Source organism: Tripterygium wilfordii, chromosome 7 (genome assembly GCF_013401445.1).
Source record: "Tripterygium wilfordii isolate XIE 37 chromosome 7, ASM1340144v1, whole genome shotgun sequence".
NCBI classification, from domain to species: domain Eukaryota; kingdom Viridiplantae; phylum Streptophyta; class Magnoliopsida; order Celastrales; family Celastraceae; genus Tripterygium; species Tripterygium wilfordii.
The window spans coordinates 14767308-14786555 of NC_052238.1; the positions used below are offsets into that span (position 1 = coordinate 14767308).

General features: G+C 36.6%; 3 protein-coding genes across 8 annotated transcripts; all 3 read left to right on the forward strand.

The window, feature by feature from the left end:
• LOC120002158 (probable E3 ubiquitin-protein ligase ARI2) lies at positions 1 to 5412 on the forward strand. Of its 4 annotated transcripts, none has more exons than XR_005469122.1 (8): positions 1 to 412; positions 887 to 919; positions 999 to 1284; positions 1664 to 2144; positions 2505 to 3053; positions 3145 to 3311; positions 4396 to 4559; positions 4896 to 5412. XR_005469122.1 is itself a non-coding variant. In XM_038850765.1 (7 exons), exons 1-7 carry the CDS (start codon positions 293 to 295, stop codon positions 5018 to 5020), a joined length of 1761 nt encoding a protein of 586 aa, XP_038706693.1. In that variant the 5' UTR covers positions 1 to 292; the 3' UTR covers positions 5021 to 5412. The 4 variants fall into 4 exon arrangements, 1 of the variants encoding a protein (XP_038706693.1); XR_005469123.1 differs by having other exon boundaries at positions 4396 to 4539; XR_005469124.1 differs by lacking the exon at positions 4396 to 4559 and adding an exon at positions 3951 to 4395 and having other exon boundaries at positions 4896 to 5029.
• A 2843-nt stretch (positions 5413 to 8255) lies between these two features.
• Positions 8256 to 13134, forward strand: LOC120002159. Its single transcript, XM_038850766.1, has 9 exons — positions 8256 to 8534; positions 9305 to 9388; positions 10192 to 10620; positions 10740 to 11128; positions 11442 to 11541; positions 11663 to 11722; positions 11791 to 11877; positions 12016 to 12144; positions 12310 to 13134. Exons 2-9 carry the CDS (start codon positions 9308 to 9310, stop codon positions 12610 to 12612), a joined length of 1578 nt encoding a protein of 525 aa, XP_038706694.1. The 5' UTR covers positions 8256 to 8534; positions 9305 to 9307; the 3' UTR covers positions 12613 to 13134.
• A 382-nt stretch (positions 13135 to 13516) lies between these two features.
• On the forward strand, positions 13517 to 16995 carry LOC120001619 (hemoglobin-2-like). Of its 3 annotated transcripts, XM_038850013.1 has the most exons (7): positions 13517 to 13967; positions 14197 to 14836; positions 15716 to 15880; positions 15969 to 16092; positions 16184 to 16298; positions 16495 to 16611; positions 16745 to 16995. In XM_038850013.1, exons 1-7 carry the CDS (start codon positions 13692 to 13694, stop codon positions 16874 to 16876), a joined length of 1569 nt encoding a protein of 522 aa, XP_038705941.1. In that variant the 5' UTR covers positions 13517 to 13691; the 3' UTR covers positions 16877 to 16995. The 3 variants fall into 3 exon arrangements, with proteins under 3 accessions (XP_038705941.1, XP_038705939.1, XP_038705940.1); XM_038850011.1 differs by lacking the exons at positions 13517 to 13967; positions 14197 to 14836 and adding an exon at positions 15448 to 15630; XM_038850012.1 differs by lacking the exons at positions 13517 to 13967; positions 14197 to 14836 and adding an exon at positions 15449 to 15630 and having other exon boundaries at positions 15975 to 16092.
• The last annotated feature ends 2253 nt before the right edge of the window (positions 16996 to 19248 follow it).

The following is a 19248-nucleotide window of genomic DNA, read 5'->3' on the forward strand; positions in this document are numbered from 1 at the left end:
CTTTACTCTCTCTCTCTCTCTCTCTCTCTGCAAACTCGTCTCTCCGTCCGTCTCCTCTCCGTGTAGGGCATGCTTCCTCCATAAAACTTCTCCTTTAGTTCCTCATCGCCGGCGAGGAGGCAGCGGAGGCTGTTTGATCACGCTAGAATACCTTGATTCTTTTTACCCTCCGATCATCGCCTTCGATTCAATTTACCGATTCTATCATTATATATATATATATTCTATACGGTAATCCAATTTCATATATCTATAATATATCCTTATATATATATTTAATCTCCGATTGGCGATGGAGGATTGCGTTGCTAGTGACGAGGAGTACTATTCCTCCGATCGAGACTTGCTCGACGGTTTCGATAATGAGGAACCGGATTTCCTGGGGGTTCTGCCTAGGGGACCCACCTCTAAGGTAGCCAAGATTGTGGTGATTTCGCTATACTAATATTACCCTTTTTCCCGGCGAAGATTATAGGGATTGTGTTATGTCTTTGATGATTGGGTTTTGTGCTTTCTTTGTTTTTCGGTTTTTCGGGATTTTGTGGTTGGTTTCTCTGTGGGTTATTTTCTTATGGTTTTGAGAAAAGAAATTGGGTGTAAGTTAATTTTGTTCTTCATGAGCTTGAAAGCTGCAGTTATTTTTCTCTTTGTTTTTTTTTTGGAAAAATGAATTCTTTTATGCATCTGTTCATGGTGTTTATATTATTTTCTGGATATTGCTGCTATGAATTTTAACGTTGCAAAATTAGCATGCTACTTATGTTGAAGTCAAATCTTAGTTATTCAAGTTTTGCTGAAGTTCCTTATTACTTAAAATAAGTAGGACAGCTTACTAGGTTTAGAAATTTGATTATGTTTTCATTATTCTTGTTTGTGCACTTTCCAGGTAATTACGAAAGAGTCTCTCTTAGCTGCACAGGTAAAATTAAATTGTTAAAGGCTGAATTTAAATTTTATTTATTATTGTTTCTTAAGATTTGATGTTTTTCCTCGTGTAGAAAGAGGATTTGCGAAGAGTAATGGATTTACTATCTCTAAGAGAGCACCATGCACGGACATTACTGATTCATTATCGTTGGGATGTTGAGAAGTTGTTTGCTGTGCTTGTGGATAAGGGGAAAACATGTTTATTTACTGAAGCAGGCGTTACTATAGTTGAGCCTCTCGATATTGAATTGCCTCTATCTTCTTCTTCTTCCACAATAACATGTGATATATGCATGGATGACGTATCTGGTGATAAGGTGACAAGAATGGATTGTGGTCATTGCTTCTGCAACAACTGTAAGCACTCTATATCCATCTTCGGCTAGCAGGGTTTAAAGCTATTCTATATGCCACAGTCAATTTCTCAAGTTGTGAGGCTTGATAATCCAAATATGGTTGACTACGCTCTGGAGTCACCAGTTTAACAGACTTGCTTTGGTGCTTTAACTGTATTTTAGAGTCCTTTACTTGGAAGAGGTGTTGTATATAGCAAGATTTTTTTTCTCGGTTCCTTAGCCATTTCTGGTCTGATACTGAAGACTTAGTCTTAGTACTACAGTGTTGTAGTGTTTTTCTGTGACTCGTGTACCTTGTGTCTATTTTCCCCTCTTTTAAAGTTGTTGATAAGCAACTTTTACCATGAATTAATTCTTTTGGTGCTTGGTAATTTTTGAAGGCTGGGCAAGGCATTTTATTGTGAAGATAAATGAGGGACAGAGCAAGCGGATTAGGTGCATGGCACACAAATGCAATGCTATCTGTGATGAGGCTATTGTCAGAAATCTAGTCGGTAAAGAGCATCCGGTTCTAGCTGAGAAATTTGAACGTTTCCTCCTCGAGTCTTATATTGAAGACAATAAAATGGTCAAATGGTGTCCAAGTGCTCCTCATTGTGGAAACGCAATACGTGTTGAGGATGATGAATCTTGTGAGGTAGAATGTTCGTGTGGTTTACAGTTTTGTTTTGGTTGCTTATCAGAAGCACACTCGCCTTGCTCATGCTTGATGTGGGAGCTTTGGGTGAAGAAGTGTCGAGATGAATCTGAAACAGTCAATTGGATGACAGTTCATACAAAGCCTTGCCCTAAATGTCACAAACCAGTAGAAAAGAACGGTGGCTGCAACCTTGTGAGCTGTATCTGCGGACAAGCATTTTGGTAACTATTCATTCTTTTCATTGTTTCTTTATTAGTATTTGTGCGTCTCTTGAAATAATATTCATGACTTGATGGTTATGCTCAGTCGCTGTTGCTTCTTGAAACTTGTCAGTTTTGGCATGATGTTTCTTATCTTTCCCACTGCGTCTATGCTCCAGTGTGATTCTGATGTGAAGTTGTTTTACTTTTGTATTTGAAAAGACTTGAGAAGCTTATGCCCTGCTTAACATGATTGACTGTTTAGGATTTTTGCAACTAGAATAGAATGTTCTCGGTTTTACCTAATTTGCCCACTCGGACATTGGCATATTCTGATGTCTTTGAACTCAAATATGTCTTTTGAAACTTAATTTTGGACAGTTGGCTGTGTGGTGGAGCTACTGGTCGAGACCATACTTGGTCAAGAATAGCTGGTCACAGTTGTGGTCGTTACAAGGAAGACCGAGAGAAGCAAACTGCGATGGCAAAGCGGGACCTCTATCGCTATATGCACTATCATAACCGTTATAAAGCTCACACAGATTCTTTTAAGCTCGAAAATAAACTTCGGGAGACAATTCTAGGCAAAGTTTCAATATCGGAAGAAAGGGAATCAAAACTCAAAGATTTTAGCTGGGTAACTAATGGGCTTTACAGGCTCTTCAGATCAAGGCGGGTTCTTTCATATTCGTACCCATTTGCATATTACATGTTTGGGGAAGAGCTTTTTGCGGATGAGATGACAAAGGAGGAAAAGGAGATAAAACAAAATCTATTTGAGGACCAGCAACAGCAGCTTGAGGAAAATGTTGAGAAACTCTCCAAGTTTCTAGAGGAGCCCTTTGATCAATATCCTGATGATAAAGTTATGGAGATAAGGATGCAAGTCATTAATCTCTCTGCACTAGTAGATATGCTCTGTAAGAAAATGTATGTGTGTGGCAAAAGCTTGTATGTGTAATATTGCAAAAGCTTCAAATATTTATGGGACTTGTTCACGCACTGATAAAGTTACTTGCAGGTTTGAGTGCATTGAGACTGACCTATTGGGTCCACTCCAGCTTGGAATTCACAATATAGCACCCTACAAGTCAAAGGGCATTGAGAGAGCATCAGAGCTTTCTTCGTGTTGGAGTACCAAACCCAATAACATTGATAATTATCCACCATCAGATTTTGTCACTAGTGGTAAGATGGATTTTAATTTCTTTTGACAAAGGTATTTGTAAATTTCTTTTGCATATTTGACCATCATATTTGTCACCTTGTGATATTATTGTTGATACTGCTTGCATATCTGTATTCTTATGAAGATACAAAATCACCTTTTTTGCTCATTCTGTGTTATTTCAGTCTTTTTTCTTAGTCCTTGTGTTCTGAAATTTATTTGACTTATTGATATACTTTCCATCTTTATACTGATTGATTAATTGTTTATCATCCATGATCCATCATACTGTGGCTTGAGTGAGGGCCTATAAAGATGGAAGCCAAGATTTTAATATAGTTACTAACCATGTGGGGAGTTAGCTCTCACTTGTTCTCTTTTGGTTCAATCTGATATCATTTTCCATCAGATGAAACCTGCTAATCTCTCTCATCACTGTTAGATTATGTCTGAGGTTTTATATTCCAGTTCAGGAGATGCAATGATGTATAAGTCTTGCAGTAATTTTCCCAACATTACTTTTTGAGAGAAAAAATTGACTCTATTCATTCTCAGTTTTAAACTTTGTTGTGTATTCTTTGTCATCCTTTATTTGAAATGGGTTTTAATTACAGTTTATAGGATTGTCACAATGATTTGTGGGATTAACCATGTTGCAGGCTTGCAGCTAGCCTGATGTAGGAAAGGGCATTGTAACTGGCTGTTTGCTTAGTTGACATGTTATATATATGGTGGCCAATCTAGGGTTAAAAGTTTGGAAGACTACTTTGAACCCATAATGATTCAGTACTTGAACATGGAGCTGCAGATTGAGTTTTAATGCGAAAGCAGTATAATTTCAAAGGGAGCTCCAATGTTTTGTCAAACACATAATAATTCAAACAGAAAAGAAAGAAAAGGAAAACAGCCAATCAGCTGAATTGGAGGCTTATGCAATACAGTGATCAGGCACCATCTTATTTTGGTCTCCAATCCTGTTTTCATTTCAAACTCTGTTAGCTGGAATTACTTGTGCCTGATGCTTTTCATGGTTTCTCTTGTGTACTGCCTTGTATTTATTACTCATCTTCTGAGCAATGTTGCTATTGCTTCTCTTGATTTAAGGTTATACTCGTGGCTGACATGTCCAGAATACTTTACGTTGCATTTTGGCATGCCCCGGGCTGTCTCAAGAATAATATTCTTGGTATAGTAGGTTATTGCTAACCCAAAATACACTGGAGACTCTTCCCCATTCAGCAATTGAAGGTTTTTTTTCCCTTGTATACGTAAGATACTTTTTTTTTTTTCCGCATTGATGTTGTGATTTCTATGTATTATGTAGTACCTTATTTGTTTTCAAAATATTCCACTTGGATAGTGGTTTTTGAAGTACTAGCAGCCAATAAAACCAGTTCATGAATGTGAAAGCACTAGTTAGTGTTGTGCACCACCTTAATTTCATGATGCTTAAAATGGGTGTAGTTTTTCAAAAGAAACGATGTCAATGTGCCTCTTGTTAGGGCTTGGAGTTAGGAGTCATTGTAATTTCTTCAGAGTTGCTTGAGATCTAGAGGACATCTTAGGCTATTGTATCTGACAAGTTTTGGCATGCTGTGATTCAGGGCCTTCAGCCTCAGGCAGCTCAGATGACAGTGAATGCTCTTCTCAGAAACGTGCCAGAAAGGAGGGAGTTGCTAGCGGTTTTTTTGATTTAAATTTGCCAGCACAGGTTATCAACCGGAACTGATTTGCTGAAACAGTGGACTTAATTTGCATGTACAGTTCTAACCATAGACCTGCCTTTTCTCTTGGGAGAGTGGTACCTAATGAATTAAAGCACTCCAGTGATGTTATTTTTACTTGTCTATCCTCTTTTGTCCCATTCCCGAGTCTCTCATATTGGGACACTGTTAAGAGTATAATTTTTTGAATTCTATGATCTCTAGCTTCCAAAATCTGTTTTGAAGCACTTATAATGTACATAATCTTTTATGGGGCTTATATTTGTACATCCTTCGCTCGAGAGTGGACAGCATTTAGTACACCCTTCCTTTGGGTAATTTTATGTGGAGGGTTTTTTACTATGGGTAATTTTGTTGATTTTAATAATACAATTGGTAACTGATTAATTTGATGTTATCTTCCTTAGCAGGTTTGGCAGTTTGTTATGTTTCCTCCTTTAAAAGCGGTCCATTACGACATGCCTATATTTCCATAGCTTTTCTCATATAGTTTCGTGCTAGTTTATCTTTAGCTACACCACTTGAACCATAAGGCAATCACATCTTTTTTGGTTTGATTAGCCAAGGTTTCATGGTTTCTAACTTGTCTTCTAAATTAAATTCCTATAAGATGTTTTTTTTTTTTTTTTGGGTTTGAATTTCATTTTTGAATTGTTGATATTTGGATTTGCTACTGGAGATCTATGCTTTGGTTCTCACTTATTCTCTCCCTTAGAAGTTAGAAAGTCGTTGGCTTAGCTTAGCATCGACAGTCGTTAGCGTATATATTTGTGTGTATATCTCTGTATGTATGTATGTTTTACGATTCTGTTGAAGATTCCTTCTCTGCTTTCAGAGTTTTTACCCTGTTTGTACTATTTTGTTATGTTTGATCTTCTGTAAGATCCTAGTAAAGGCACAAGTTATTGTAGTGTGAAAATTTTGAATTTCATGACCTTTTCCACTGCCTATCTGTTTGATTTACTACTGTTATTTGGTTACCATAAGAAGTTTGGACTTCAAATACATGACCTTGGATTGAAATTGGGGATAACAGGGTCTATTATTGTGGACTGACATATTGAATAGAACAGTGAAACCTTGAAATAGGTATGTCTTTTGGTTTTTACCATTGGAGGAGGTTAAGGTAGTCTTTCATGCATCTCTTCTTGGGTTCCTACTTTTCTGGTAGGTGAGAACCAGGTTTTTTTTATTAATCAATCTCTATGTAGAGAGTTAGGTTCCTCTTCGATTGTAGAAACTTCACTGACATTGGGTTGTGAAACCAGGAGTTTATATAATATGAATTCAATGTACATTGCCTCTATATCCAAGTTTGTTTGATTTGAATCCTGTGAAATTGGTCAACATGTTTTTTTTGGCACTAAGTCAAACGGGCTTTGGAGGGTGTAGAATTGGATGGGGGTTTTAATTTTTGGTTTCAATTATCTACTAAAAGTATGTCGAATCATGAATTAAAATCAACATGTGTGATTGATAATATTGTAGATTTTGAAAAAAAAAATCTAAATATTAAATTCTGAACAATAAATCTTAAATCTACTCTCTAAACACTAAAAATTAAGTCTTAAATCCTAATTAATAATTTTCTAAGTTCTAAGCTCAAATATGTCATTTAAAAAAAAATCAGGAATTATAGCTAATAATTGGAGGCCATCCTATCCTCTTGCAGAATTCATGTTTGTTTTTGGTTGAACAAATTAATTAATGCAAGCCATATTCGTTTTTGATAGTTGCATGATACTTGTAAGCGTACAAGTTGTATAAATAATAAAGAGTGAATTAAGTATAGTCTGACTATCAATTAATTGAGTACCAATTGTAATTAAGGCATGTCACAAATTTAATTTTCGCAAAAAATTCAAGGCTAAGACCGAGTGGCTAACCATTGCCCCTTATCTAAATTGCATCTCTTATTCTAATTTTGGTTTATTATATGCATGTATTATGTGAGGTATTGTACACATCACAATATATAACCCAGAAAAAAAAAAAAGGCAATAAGCTTTACAACTATTTTTTTGACCCCAAAAAAGGGGCTTTACATGGTTTGTATATTTTGGATTGATCACAAAGACATACATCACAGTTTAGACAATATTAAAGGCTTAAAAAACAAGTCATTTCATATCACACATGCATGCTTTGACCCTCCCATCTTTCAGCCCTTTTGAGGTGCCTTTAATCTCTCTTGAAAATGCTTCACCTTTTTGTTCTTAATGGACCATCACCACTAACTATCATTTTCCATTCCCCTTCAATGTTGATGACTTGGGAGATATAAAGCAAGATTCAAGAACCATTATTAATTTGCAATCATGTTGTGTAAACAAGTTAAAGCTTCCTTTTTCACATATAACAAACATCTAGTTTTATGCACACTTATCAATGGAAGATATAAATCATTTGTTCCCATCAATGCAATGTTATTCATGTGAAATCGTGGGCTCACATAATTCATATGAAATGTTGTACGTCTATCTCAATATTTGGAATAGTTTGTCCCAACTAGTTTGCGAATCCCCATTTGGTCATGATATCAAACCCTAAATGGGTCCCATTCCCTCGTAGTTAATATGATTATGACATTCTTATCACCATGATTTCATGATATAATGAGAATGTGAGCAAACTGTATTTAGATTTGAGAGTCCAAGTCACATGAACTCTTGCCATATATGACATTTAATCAGTAATCGCCTCTTTGTTTCTTGTCCATTTGTTGTTGTACCTTTTTAAGCACATCACCTTCAATCATTCTACAACCCCAAGAACAGATTTGCTTCTTTTCATGCAATATGCAAAAAGCCCGCCATTGCTAAAAAGCTTCAAACGTATGTTGTATTGCTTTCTAAGGACAAGGGAGTAGTCAAAAAACTGTCCAACCTTTTCAAGCATTATCTATGTACATATGCATCTATTTATGTTTCACTTATAAATAACCAAATGCTTGCACCATTGTTAATTTGTTATGTCAATTCATATCATTAAGGAGAATTGTGGTTTCCTGCACTGGGCTTCGTCACAGGCCTCAAATGGTTTATGGGGGTTGCGGGGTCTTTCATATGACTCGGGGTTTACCAGCTGGTTATCATCTGATGGACAGTTAGGTGGATCCCAAGTAAAAAAAAGGAAGAGAATTGTGGTCTCTTGTGGGTTTTGGATTTTGTATCAGATATAGATAAGAACAAACCATTTGGTTTTGGTTCTATCTTCCAAAAACCAAAACCCCATTTGAGTGAGTGGTCTCATTCTACAACCAAAGTTTATTCTCTTACAATTAATGTTTTTAGATGTTTCTGTCATGTTCTGTTCTTTTCATTCCTTATCCTTTGTTTATGAACTTGTCATTATCTAATGTTATTATTTGCTGTATTTGATACTTGTCCAAAGAACTTTGAACTGTGGGGTCTGAGACCAATTTTGGTACTTCCTTACACAAACCACTGGCTGATTCTAGTTTGAAGCAGTACAAGTTTGTTTGTGGAACTGAGTGGCAACAAAGCAGCTTTCTGAGAGGTAGCAAACCAGCACTATAACTTTCATTTCTGGTTTATCTTACAGTTTTTTTTTTTATCATTAACCATGGATGCCAGCAACTTAAGAATGCAATCGTGTATGTATTTCAAGAGGTGATGATGGGTACATGTACAGTTTGGGCAGCTTCATGTGTGCCCACCAGCTGTTAGACGATATGTCTCTTAGGTCTTCTAACTAGACTTTGTGCAAGTTATCTCAAGAAATCTGAGATCGATTTTGCTAGGAAGAAGATCTTGAGCTTTGTATAACACAGGCACGCTCTTAAGTGAGAAGTTTCAAGAACTTCAAGCAAATTTTCTTCATTTGAACATTTTGAGAGAAGAAATCTTGTTATTATTATTCTGTAGAATGAGCGAGCGTTTTTTTTTTCCTTGTCTCCATACTTTATTAACCTCTTTTGCTGGATTCCAGCAGGAAATATTATGTTATTTCAATAGGCAATGATTCAGTTAGTAAGAGAGTACGAAAAAAAAAGTCAAATCAAAATCAAATTCAGTGTTTGATTTTATCAAATAATTTTGGAAAAAAGAATCTTGTAAGCCATTCAGATAACATATCAGTAGATACTGCATGTTCTGCCCCTCTATTGTATTTCTCCAATCACCAGTCATATGACTACACTTACAAACTATGGTGGTTATAGACTGGAAAAAGTTCTCATGTTTACAGTTTAACATTCTTTTTCCAGCTTATTTAAGATTATGGACCATAAGATCCAACTGTTTGACTGTAAACTTGTTTCACTGAAGGAAATGGGACAGTTGAAGCACTGTGTTGAAGCCGGGAAGAGGCAACCTCCTAACCTAGAGATTCAAAATTCACTAAAGCAAGAGGTATAAAGTTCACCTTTTTCAGAGTATACTGCATGTCTGCATGTATTGTCTACACACTTTTGTTGGGTTGGGATACCTTTAGTGCATCGGAACCTTGATTGTTGTTGTTCTATCTAGAATGGTTGCGTCCTCAATGACCTTGACTGTTGTTCTATCTAGAATGACCTTCTTCATGTGTCTTTTGTTCTTAGCATCCTACAGTCTAAAACAATGAGTGCTGGTATAGAGCATAAATGTTAAGCAGCAAGGATCTTTTATTATATAATAAACCAAGCTTTTATCTGTTATAAATGGTTTGGTAAGAGCCTAGGGATTCATCAACTCTATTTACCATCTCTCGTTTGTTCGCTTCTGCAAATAAAGCATCTTCAAGAACTATTAGGGGACCAATTTGCAGTACGGTGTGCTTGCATTATGTCACAGGCCTTTTTCCTATGAAACTATGTCTGATACATCAATCCCTAAGGTATTGTTATTCATTGGAGTAGCTTTACATACCATGCTTAATTGCTTATGTTCTGCAAAATAGCGTTGCTCAATATGCATTTGGCATTGACCACTATTAACTTCCGTCTTATTTCTTACTTCCTATCAATTTTACTGGACGGAAGAATAACTACTGTGTTACTTTCATGGAAAACCATATCAGATGTGCATCATATGTAGCTGCATTCAGCACTGCATCATTCATTACTTAAGTTTCGATTTTCGAAGGAGTAAATTTCATCAAATTTAACACGTTATATATATTTGAGTAGCATATCTTAACTAGTCATTTGATATTTCGTTTACCTGACTTTCAGCCTGTCATGGATCTGATGAAAGAAGTTGCATTACTTGAGCTTGAAATTGTGTATTTGGAAAGATGTCTTCTCTCAATGTATAGGAAAAAATTTGATCAAGAAGTATCATCTCTGTCAACTATGGATGAGACGCTGAAATCCAATTCAAGCATGCACAAAGGAAAATTTGCAGAAGTTCCTGGACATGAGATCACGTCAAAGAAAGACAATTCAGTTATTCATTCAAGACATCATGTCTCACCTCTAAATTCTGTTGATAATCGATCTGATGACCTTGGTGACAAGTGGGCATATCATGGACTGGTAAATACTAGTATTCACCGCAGCCACTCCTCACTATCTCACCGTTCAGCTAGATTCTCTCCTCCTGTGAAATGTCTGGCTAATGCCATAGATTCACACTATTCTCTTCCTCTGTCAATGCTAAAGGTAACTAAATATGAAACAGTTCTTGAATGAACGTCTGTACTATTAGTCGTCTCAAAAATTGTTTCCTTAATTAGTGGCATGCTTGACATCCATATAATTTGGGAATGCTCTTTATGCAGAAAGCTCAGAGCAGTAATCCTGATCATATTGGGACCTGTACATGTAATCATGGTCTAGAAACACCGAATGATCTTTCGGAGGAGATGATCAGGTGCATATCTGCTATTTACTGTGAACTTGCAGACCCGCCTCTGATCAATCCCAACTATTCCTCCTCTCCTATTTCATACTCATCTTCAGTGAATGGATCTCCAGCACAAGGTCAGGGCAACATGTGGAGTCCACAGTCCAGGAAATTTTCAACCTTCAAGTCAAATTTTGATAACCCTTTCCACATTAGAGAGTCCAATGAGTTCAATGGACCTTATTGCATGATGGCAAAGGTAGAACGGATTTGTAGAGACAGTCAGAAGTTGAGAGATGTAGAACATAAGCTGCGAAAGTTTAGGTATGTCTTTTCACCTGATTGAGTGCTTTGTTCTTTCTCATCATGCTGTTGTCTGTTTTATAGTTCTTTTATGCTTCGTGGTTTGAAATACTTTCAAAGGGGAATCAACCACTTTTTGTTGAAATTGTCTGTAATAAACTGGACTCAAGATAATGTTTTTAGGGGATGTGGCACTAACGTTTCTGCTGTGTGTCATGGTTATCCGAATCTGGTTTTACTTTTAGGCCTGAAAATATTGTTTATGTTTTGCAAACACCCTTATTTTACTTTCCTGCAAATATTGAATGTAATATGACTTACTATTCAATTTCAGGACGCTTGTTTATCGGTTGGAACAAGTTGATCCTGGAAAGTTGAAGCATGAGGAGAAGCTAGCCTTTTGGATTAATGCGCACAATGCAATAGTGATGCACGTAAAATTCTGCAGCAAAACATAAAAAAATTATCATGGAGATTCTATTTTGTATTTTCTTTCCATTGTTTCCTTTCGCTGCCTTACTTTGTGAAACCATTTTTGAATTTGCTGTCTTACAGGCATTTTTAGTTTATGGAATTCCCCAAAGTAGTACAAAAAGAATGTCTATCCTACTTAAGGTGAGCCAAGTTTTTCCACTCAGAAAATGTTCTGTAGTTTATGAATCATAACCTGGTGCATGCTTCAGGCTGCATACAATGTAGGAGGTCACGACATTAGCATAGACATGATACAGACTTCTATTCTCGGGTGCCAGTTGCCTCGTCCAGGACAGGTAAGATGTTTTATGAATTTCTGTCTATATTATCATAAGGTCTCGGATTGAGACAATTAATCTTACTAGATATTGATGTTTATGTGCTTAGCTTCAAAAAATCTCTCTCTTGCCTAATGATTTCTCACATTCTTATAGTGGTTGAGGGTACTATTTTCTTCAAAAATAAAATTCAAGATTGGAGATGCCAGGAGGGCCTATGCACTTGAACACCCTGAACCACGCCTGTGTTTCGCTCTTTGTTCAGGAAGCTACTCAGATCCTGTGGTATGCCTACGCGGTTAACATTTACTTGTTTCTCTTCTAATTCTGATGCAAACAGATCTTTTCAACAAAATTTCAAGCTCTATCTAGAATATCAATCTTTCATTACAGAACGCAATGTTTTATCGTTGGCTTCTTTCACTCATTTCTGTCTGTTTAACTTTTGAGGTTCGTGTATATACGTCGAAGAGAATTTTTGAGGAGCTGGAAACGGCAAAAGAAGAGTACATTCAATCAAGTCTCAGTCTACGTAAGGAAAATAAAATTCTTCTACCGAGGATTGTGGAGACTTTTGCAAAGGATTCAGACCTCTGCCCGGCTGGTTTGGTGGAGATGGTTGAGCATTTTATGCCTGATTTTTGGAGGAAGAACATTAGACAGTGTCAACAAAAGAAGCTGATGAAGAACATTGAATGGATCTCTCACAACTTTGCGTTCCGTTACTTACTTTCAAAGGAATTAGTCCAATGATTCCACTGCTTCTGGAAGGCGAAAAGAGTCTCCACTCTCCACGCTTGGAGGATAACATAAATGATGTTGTTGCAGTTGCAGGAATTATTAGTTGGGTTTGCAGACATTTTCATACAGTTTCTAGCCCATGCCGGCATGACAGCTTAGAATGACAGATGAATCACAACTGATCGCTGATGCTGATATTGTGATATTGGCTGGCATGAATTGATTCTATTAATGGGGAAAAAGCAACATATGATCAGACTGTACACTGATTTCATATCCATGGAGTCTTTCTTGGTGCTTTTGGAAGCTGGATAAGCATAGCCATGATTTGTTGTCATTCTTTACTGTCATGTAAACCTTATTTACAAGAGAAGCATATGTATATGCTAGCTTCTTTTATTTTATGAGCATATGTAAGCTAGCTTGATAGAAATGTTATTTCTACTTTGTACATTACTACCTTTTATTGTGGAAAACTTTGCAATGCAGAGTCTCTGTTTAGTCTTTACTTTTGGATAACAGAGGAGGAAAACTGATGCACATTGACAAGCATTAAACACACATATTGCAAATAGCATTTGTGCGGAGCTTGTCTGGTTTTGGGCCTAATAAGGTATATGTTATTTTTAAAATTGTATCAAATCAATTAATAATTAAATTCGTAAAATTGATCAAAACATAAATATTTTTTTTTTAAAAAATGGAGTCCATAATGGAGTTACAAAGAGCCCAAACACCAACTTTTAGGGATGAAAATGGGTCGGGTTAAGCTAAGCATTGACAGACGCTTTATTTTTATTGGAGGCTCAAGCTCGATAGCGCCTAAAAAATCCAAAGGCCTCTGTTCCACAATATTCAACTTTTTAAAAGAAGTAAAGAGTGAAAGAAATATGAAAAAAAAATATAATAAACTGATACTGAGAGTTTGTAGTATTCGCTAGGACCAGAGTCCTCTGTTCAGCAACAAACACCCCATATCCCCAAATCAAATAGAATCCACATACAGCTTTCACATTGTTGATTAAGTATAAACAAATAGAACTTTTGAAAACCCAAGTGAAGAAGAAGAAGAAGAAGAAGCGGCGAGAGGAATGGAAGAAGAGAGAATTGGGGTAGTGCTGGCAAAGGCTGTAGAGCTCAGATTGAAGATCAGCAATTGCATCCCCAAAGCCATCACTCCATCTAAACAGAAAACCCAACAAGGAGAAGATGCGGGAGAAGAAGAGGAGGAGAGCATTTACGTAAATGGAGACCAAAACCCCTTTCAAAACAGCCCTGAAACAGAAGAAGACGACGAAGAAGCAGAGAGGCTCTTGGATATTCGAGACGCTCTTGAGTCCCTCGAGAACCAGCTCTCCCGTTTGCAGGTTTTTGTTCTAAACCCTTTTTTCAGTTACATATTAGGGTTTATATACCCCAAAACCCAGACTTGGTACGCTTCTGTTTGCTTCTCAGCTTTTTGATAATTATGTAATTGAGCATCCAAATGAGGTTAGGAGGTATTCAATGTTACATTTGGGAATTGAACTAAATAGAATGAGGGCATTGATCAGCGTCATTGGGGAAGATGATAATCATTGATTTGGGTATGACCAGGCTTTGCAACATCAACAGCATTATGAAAGCGAAGTTGCCCTTTCCGAGATCGAGAATAGCCGCGGGATGTTATTGGATAAGCTCAAGGAATACAAAGGGGAAGGCTTGGAAGTGCTACGGGAGGCTTCAGAATTTGCTGGTGAAACAGTGAAGTATGACAATGATCTATTGCTTCCTCCCTACCCAATTCGCGCTCCACATTCCCTGATCACGGACAAGGGCTATCTATCTCACTTTACTTCTGCACAGAAGTCTGTCCGTAATGGGATAATCACCCATGACCCGTTAAATGAAGTAAAGGAGAATGGAAAGGAGTCAGTACTGAAGAGAAGAGAGCAGTCAGGTAAAGGCTTGGTGCATTTGATCAGTGCAGCTGCCAAGACCATACTTACTCTTGTTGGTGTGGCATCTGTGCTGAGCTTGTCTGGTTTTGGGCCTAATTTTTGGAGAAGAGGCATCCCGTTTAAGGTTTCGGGCATGTTTCAGCACCCAGGAACTGAAGAGAACAGAGAAATCATCCAATGTCCACCAGGGAAAGTCTTGTTGATGGAAGATGGGGAAGCTAGATGTGTTGTACGTGAAAGGATTGCAGTTCCTTTGGAGTCAATGGTGGGGAAGCCAGATGTAAATTATGGGTGCGGTTAGATTGGTTGTCCTTATTTTATGTAGGATTCTGTCGTCTGTTAATAGTGTTTTGAGGTTTTTCTCTCAAGGACCTTATCGAAATTAGTATTGTACGCATAAAACCTCTATTTTTTTTGGCTGTAGTGCTTTGAGTTAATAAAGATCGCGAATCATGTCGAACGATTCAAATTCTGACATTAATCTTTTCTTAGTAGACATGATTTCATAGATTTTAATATTTCTTGTGATGTTTGGATCGTTTCTTTGTCGAGATTTTTATTGTGTAAAAGTGCAATTCTAGGGCATGGTTGGTTTCTTCCTGGAGGATCAATCCTTGTACTTAGTTTTTTTAGTTTTAAGCTGTCATGGAAGCTGGTGCTGTCCTAACTGCCTGTGAAGGTGCTCTTGGAAATGGAAATCTTATACCGGTTACGTCCTCAAAGTCGTTGAATCTACTGACTACTGCACATTGCGAGAGAAGGAAAAGAACAAGAAGGGAGGAGGAAAAACCCAGGCAACGACGTGAGAGAGGCCAACTTGTATCTTGCCTTCTAAATTCATTGTATTAGGTCATAAAATAAGGTATCAGCAGACTGGTTAATGAATAAACAATTATTGGCTCTACAAAACCTGAAAAGGTAACTTTCCTCATCCACTATGTGCACAAAAAGTATCTGCTTTAAAAAGTGAACTCTACTGCATTTCCATTTGCATATGCACATTCTTCAGATCTTGTTCATAAACTGTAATAGATGAATCTTACAAGCAGCAGTGTTCCGATTTCCAGAGCCACCATGCTCCTCTCAAATGGTTTGGACTTTCTTTTCTTTTTTTTTCTTATCTTGTCTTGTTTTATTTCCACTATGCTTGCTATTGAGTATTACTTTCACTGCAGCTACTGGAATCAAGAACATGCAGGAAGCAAGGAATGTTTCTGACATTTATGTAGCAGAACAGTCATGGCCAAGGCTTTTGCAACTGAAATCCATGAATCTGTCATGGATCAAGAGAGATGGATCAATATTGGGACTTGAACACAGAAACCCAAAATATATCAGAAGTAACTTCTCTTTCCTTAGTCTTTGACACCCCAATTCTCTTCTTTGTTTAAATTTGTATTCAAGACTCCTAGGAATGCATAAATTAAGGTGCAGAGAGAAGACGACGACTAGAAGTGAGTGCATTTACTGAAGAGCAGGAAGCTCTAGTAGTCAAATCATGGAAGTCAATGAAGAAAAATGCAGGGGAATTGGGTCTTAAGTTCTTCTTGAGGTTACCATATTTTTCTATCTAATTTATATCCAATTTGAAGGTAATATTTGAGATCAATATATCCTCTTTTTTTCTTCTTCTTTTCTTTCAGAATATTTGAAATTGCTCCATCAGCAAAGAAGCTTTTCACATTCTTGAAGGATTCAGATGTTCCTCTGGAGCATAATCCAAAGCTCAAACCCCATGCCATCACTGTCTTTGTTATGGTGAGTTTTCTTCACAGTATCGACCCCTTCCATGTACCTTAGCTGCTGTTGGTGTGTTGTAACATAAAGGATCCCTAACCCTGAATGTGACTAATTAATTAGATTCTAGAACTGAAGCTGCGCTTGCATATTAATCAACAACTATTAGATTACTTATTACTAGTTCATAGTCTGAAACTTTTATAATTACCCGCAGACATGTGAAGCAGCTGTGCATCTTAGGAAGGCTGGGAAAGTCACTGTAAAGGAATCAAATTTGAAAGACTTGGGTGCCACTCACTTTAAGTATGGTGTTGTTGATGAACATTATGAGGTACTTTCATACATAAATTCTACTTCTTTAGTTACCTAAATTTCAGTCCATATATATTTGGTGATATATACATACATACACACACATATCATTTAGAAAGTTGATGTTTCTGTGTATGATGATGGATATATAGGTGACAAAGTATGCATTGTTGGAGACAATAAAGGAGGCAATACCAGAGATGTGGTCAGCAGAGATGAAGAATGCATGGGCTGAAGCTTATGATCAGTTGGTTGCTGCTATCAAATCTGAAATGAAGCCTTGAACAAAACTTTTCAAGGATTCAGTAAAGTTTTTCCTCATATTATATTCAAATCCTGTTGAAGAAACTCTTGTTTAATAGTTTTTCTGAAACTCGAGATAAATAAACCAACTTTGATCATCTACCTTTACAAAATGAAAGCTGAAGTGAATTTGATTAATGTTTCTAATGTAAGCAGAAGTGAATTTGATATTGTCATTCACTGTATACAGACACAAAATGTGCTCACTCCTCACATACATTGGCATTCCAGACAAGAGGACAAGAATAAGACACAATTTTGAGGTGGCATCGTTCATAAATTTCAAAATATTGTTTTATTTAATTTATAGGCGAATATGCGGTCAAGTGATAGAGTTTAGAGATGCAATCTAAGAGGATGGAAACAATTTATATATCAAGTTTTTACTCTCCAAGAAGGAGATGCTGCCGCTAAGGAGGAGCCGTTGTCAAGTATATGATCGTTAGAAGTAAGAGATTCTCTCTTGAGGAAGTTTTTTCCATTTGGCTAAGTCCTGTAGTCTCTAAATCAAATCAACAAAAGTTTCTCAAATCAAGTTCATGACCTTCGTCAAATCAAGTTTCCGGTATGGTAATTGCTAAATGGACATTAGTTTTACTAAGTACACACAAACATATATTTTTGTGCATGATATGACAATTGAGTTAAACGTTTTTTTTTTATTGAACAAAGAGAGAGAGAGTGGGTGAGCTTTGCATTGGAAAACTAAAGAATAATGCAGGGACAGTGACTTGACTCCGGACAGCTTTTGATTTTTTTTTGTACGATTAGACCCTCCCCACTCTCTCTCTTTCTCCACACTCTCTTTCTGCACAGAGCTTCACATATTTACCATTGCGATCAACTCCTCCACCACAGTATCAGTATGTTGCTATCGCTATCGGACACATTAATAATAATCACTACGTCCAGGTTTCCTTAGCTGGGGGTTACCGTATATGAAACAACTTGATGTATACATGTAGCATACTCGTTCTAGGTTTCCTTCTGAAACTATTGTGATAGAAGATTAATAATGTAACAAATGCTATTATGCTTAAATAAAGTATTTGTTAATAGACTCTGATGTGAGGTTTTAATACATGAAAAATAAAGATTTTTTTTAGCGTCAAAAAAATGGCTTAAATTAGTATACCAAAAAAATATAAACACCTAATAAAAACCATTGAACCGACAGCCTTCGCGTTTTTTTTTCTGAATTAAAATATTATAATATTAGATTTCATAATTTTTATATTAAATTTAATGTGATAAATAAATCACACGAGTTTGTCGCACGGGGGAACAAAGTGGCCCGAAATACGATGATCTGTTAGCTGCATGTTTTGTCAAATTCATAGATACTAGTGACTGAAAAGATTAAGAGAGAAAAATTGTGTGTATTTAGGAAAAAAAAAGAGAATAAAAAGGTGTAATATAGTACAAGTCAAACATCTAATCAATAGTTTTAAAGTCAATGTATGTGCACTTAGTAAAATTTGTGTGCACTTAGCATCACCCTTCTGGCATACTTCAAATCAAATATACGGTCTTGTTAAATCAAATTTGCCACTTATATCAAATTTACAGGAAGTCTCTATCGATCTTTCAAATGAAGTCGGTGGTCTTCAAATCAAATTAAAAATCTTGGGAACAAATCAAGTTTGTGGTATTGTCAAATCAAAAACCTCGCGGATCAAATCAAAATTTCAATGGTATTAAATCAAATCAAAAGTATGTGAATCAAGTTAATACATCCGATGCATCAAATCAAGTCAACATCTCTAAGACATTAAATCAAGTCAACACCTATGGAGATCAAATCAAGACCTCGAATGCTCCAAATCAAATCGCACATTTACATGGTATCAAATTAAGTCAAACACCTCAACGATGCCAATTTCAAGTTAATACCTTCAAAGAGGGCCATGGGCCTAAGATGTGTCTTATTGCTGCATGTATGTGGTTTTCGAAAAAAATTACCATGGGCCTAAGATGTGTGTGTGTGATGTGTGTTGACACCGTGTCTATCACAGAATGTCTCACATCGGTGGTGTATGTCCCATATGTGTAGTTGATAAGCTCAGTTATCAACACGGGTTTTGACCCTTTGTGGTTCTGTATTGGTATGTGTGTCTTATTGTTGCATGTGTGTGGTTTTCGAAAAGAAATCCAACTAAAATTAAAATAGCATCAAATTGGACTCAAGCCAAAGCGAAATCAAATCAAGTTTTTCCCGACCATTAAAGAATATGACGCATGAAAAGAGCAAGTCAAAGGAGTGTGAACTCAATCTCAAATCAAATACAAACTTATTTTTTTATTATATAATTTTAAAATTTGCAAGAATTGTTCACTTGTCAGGCTCTAAATA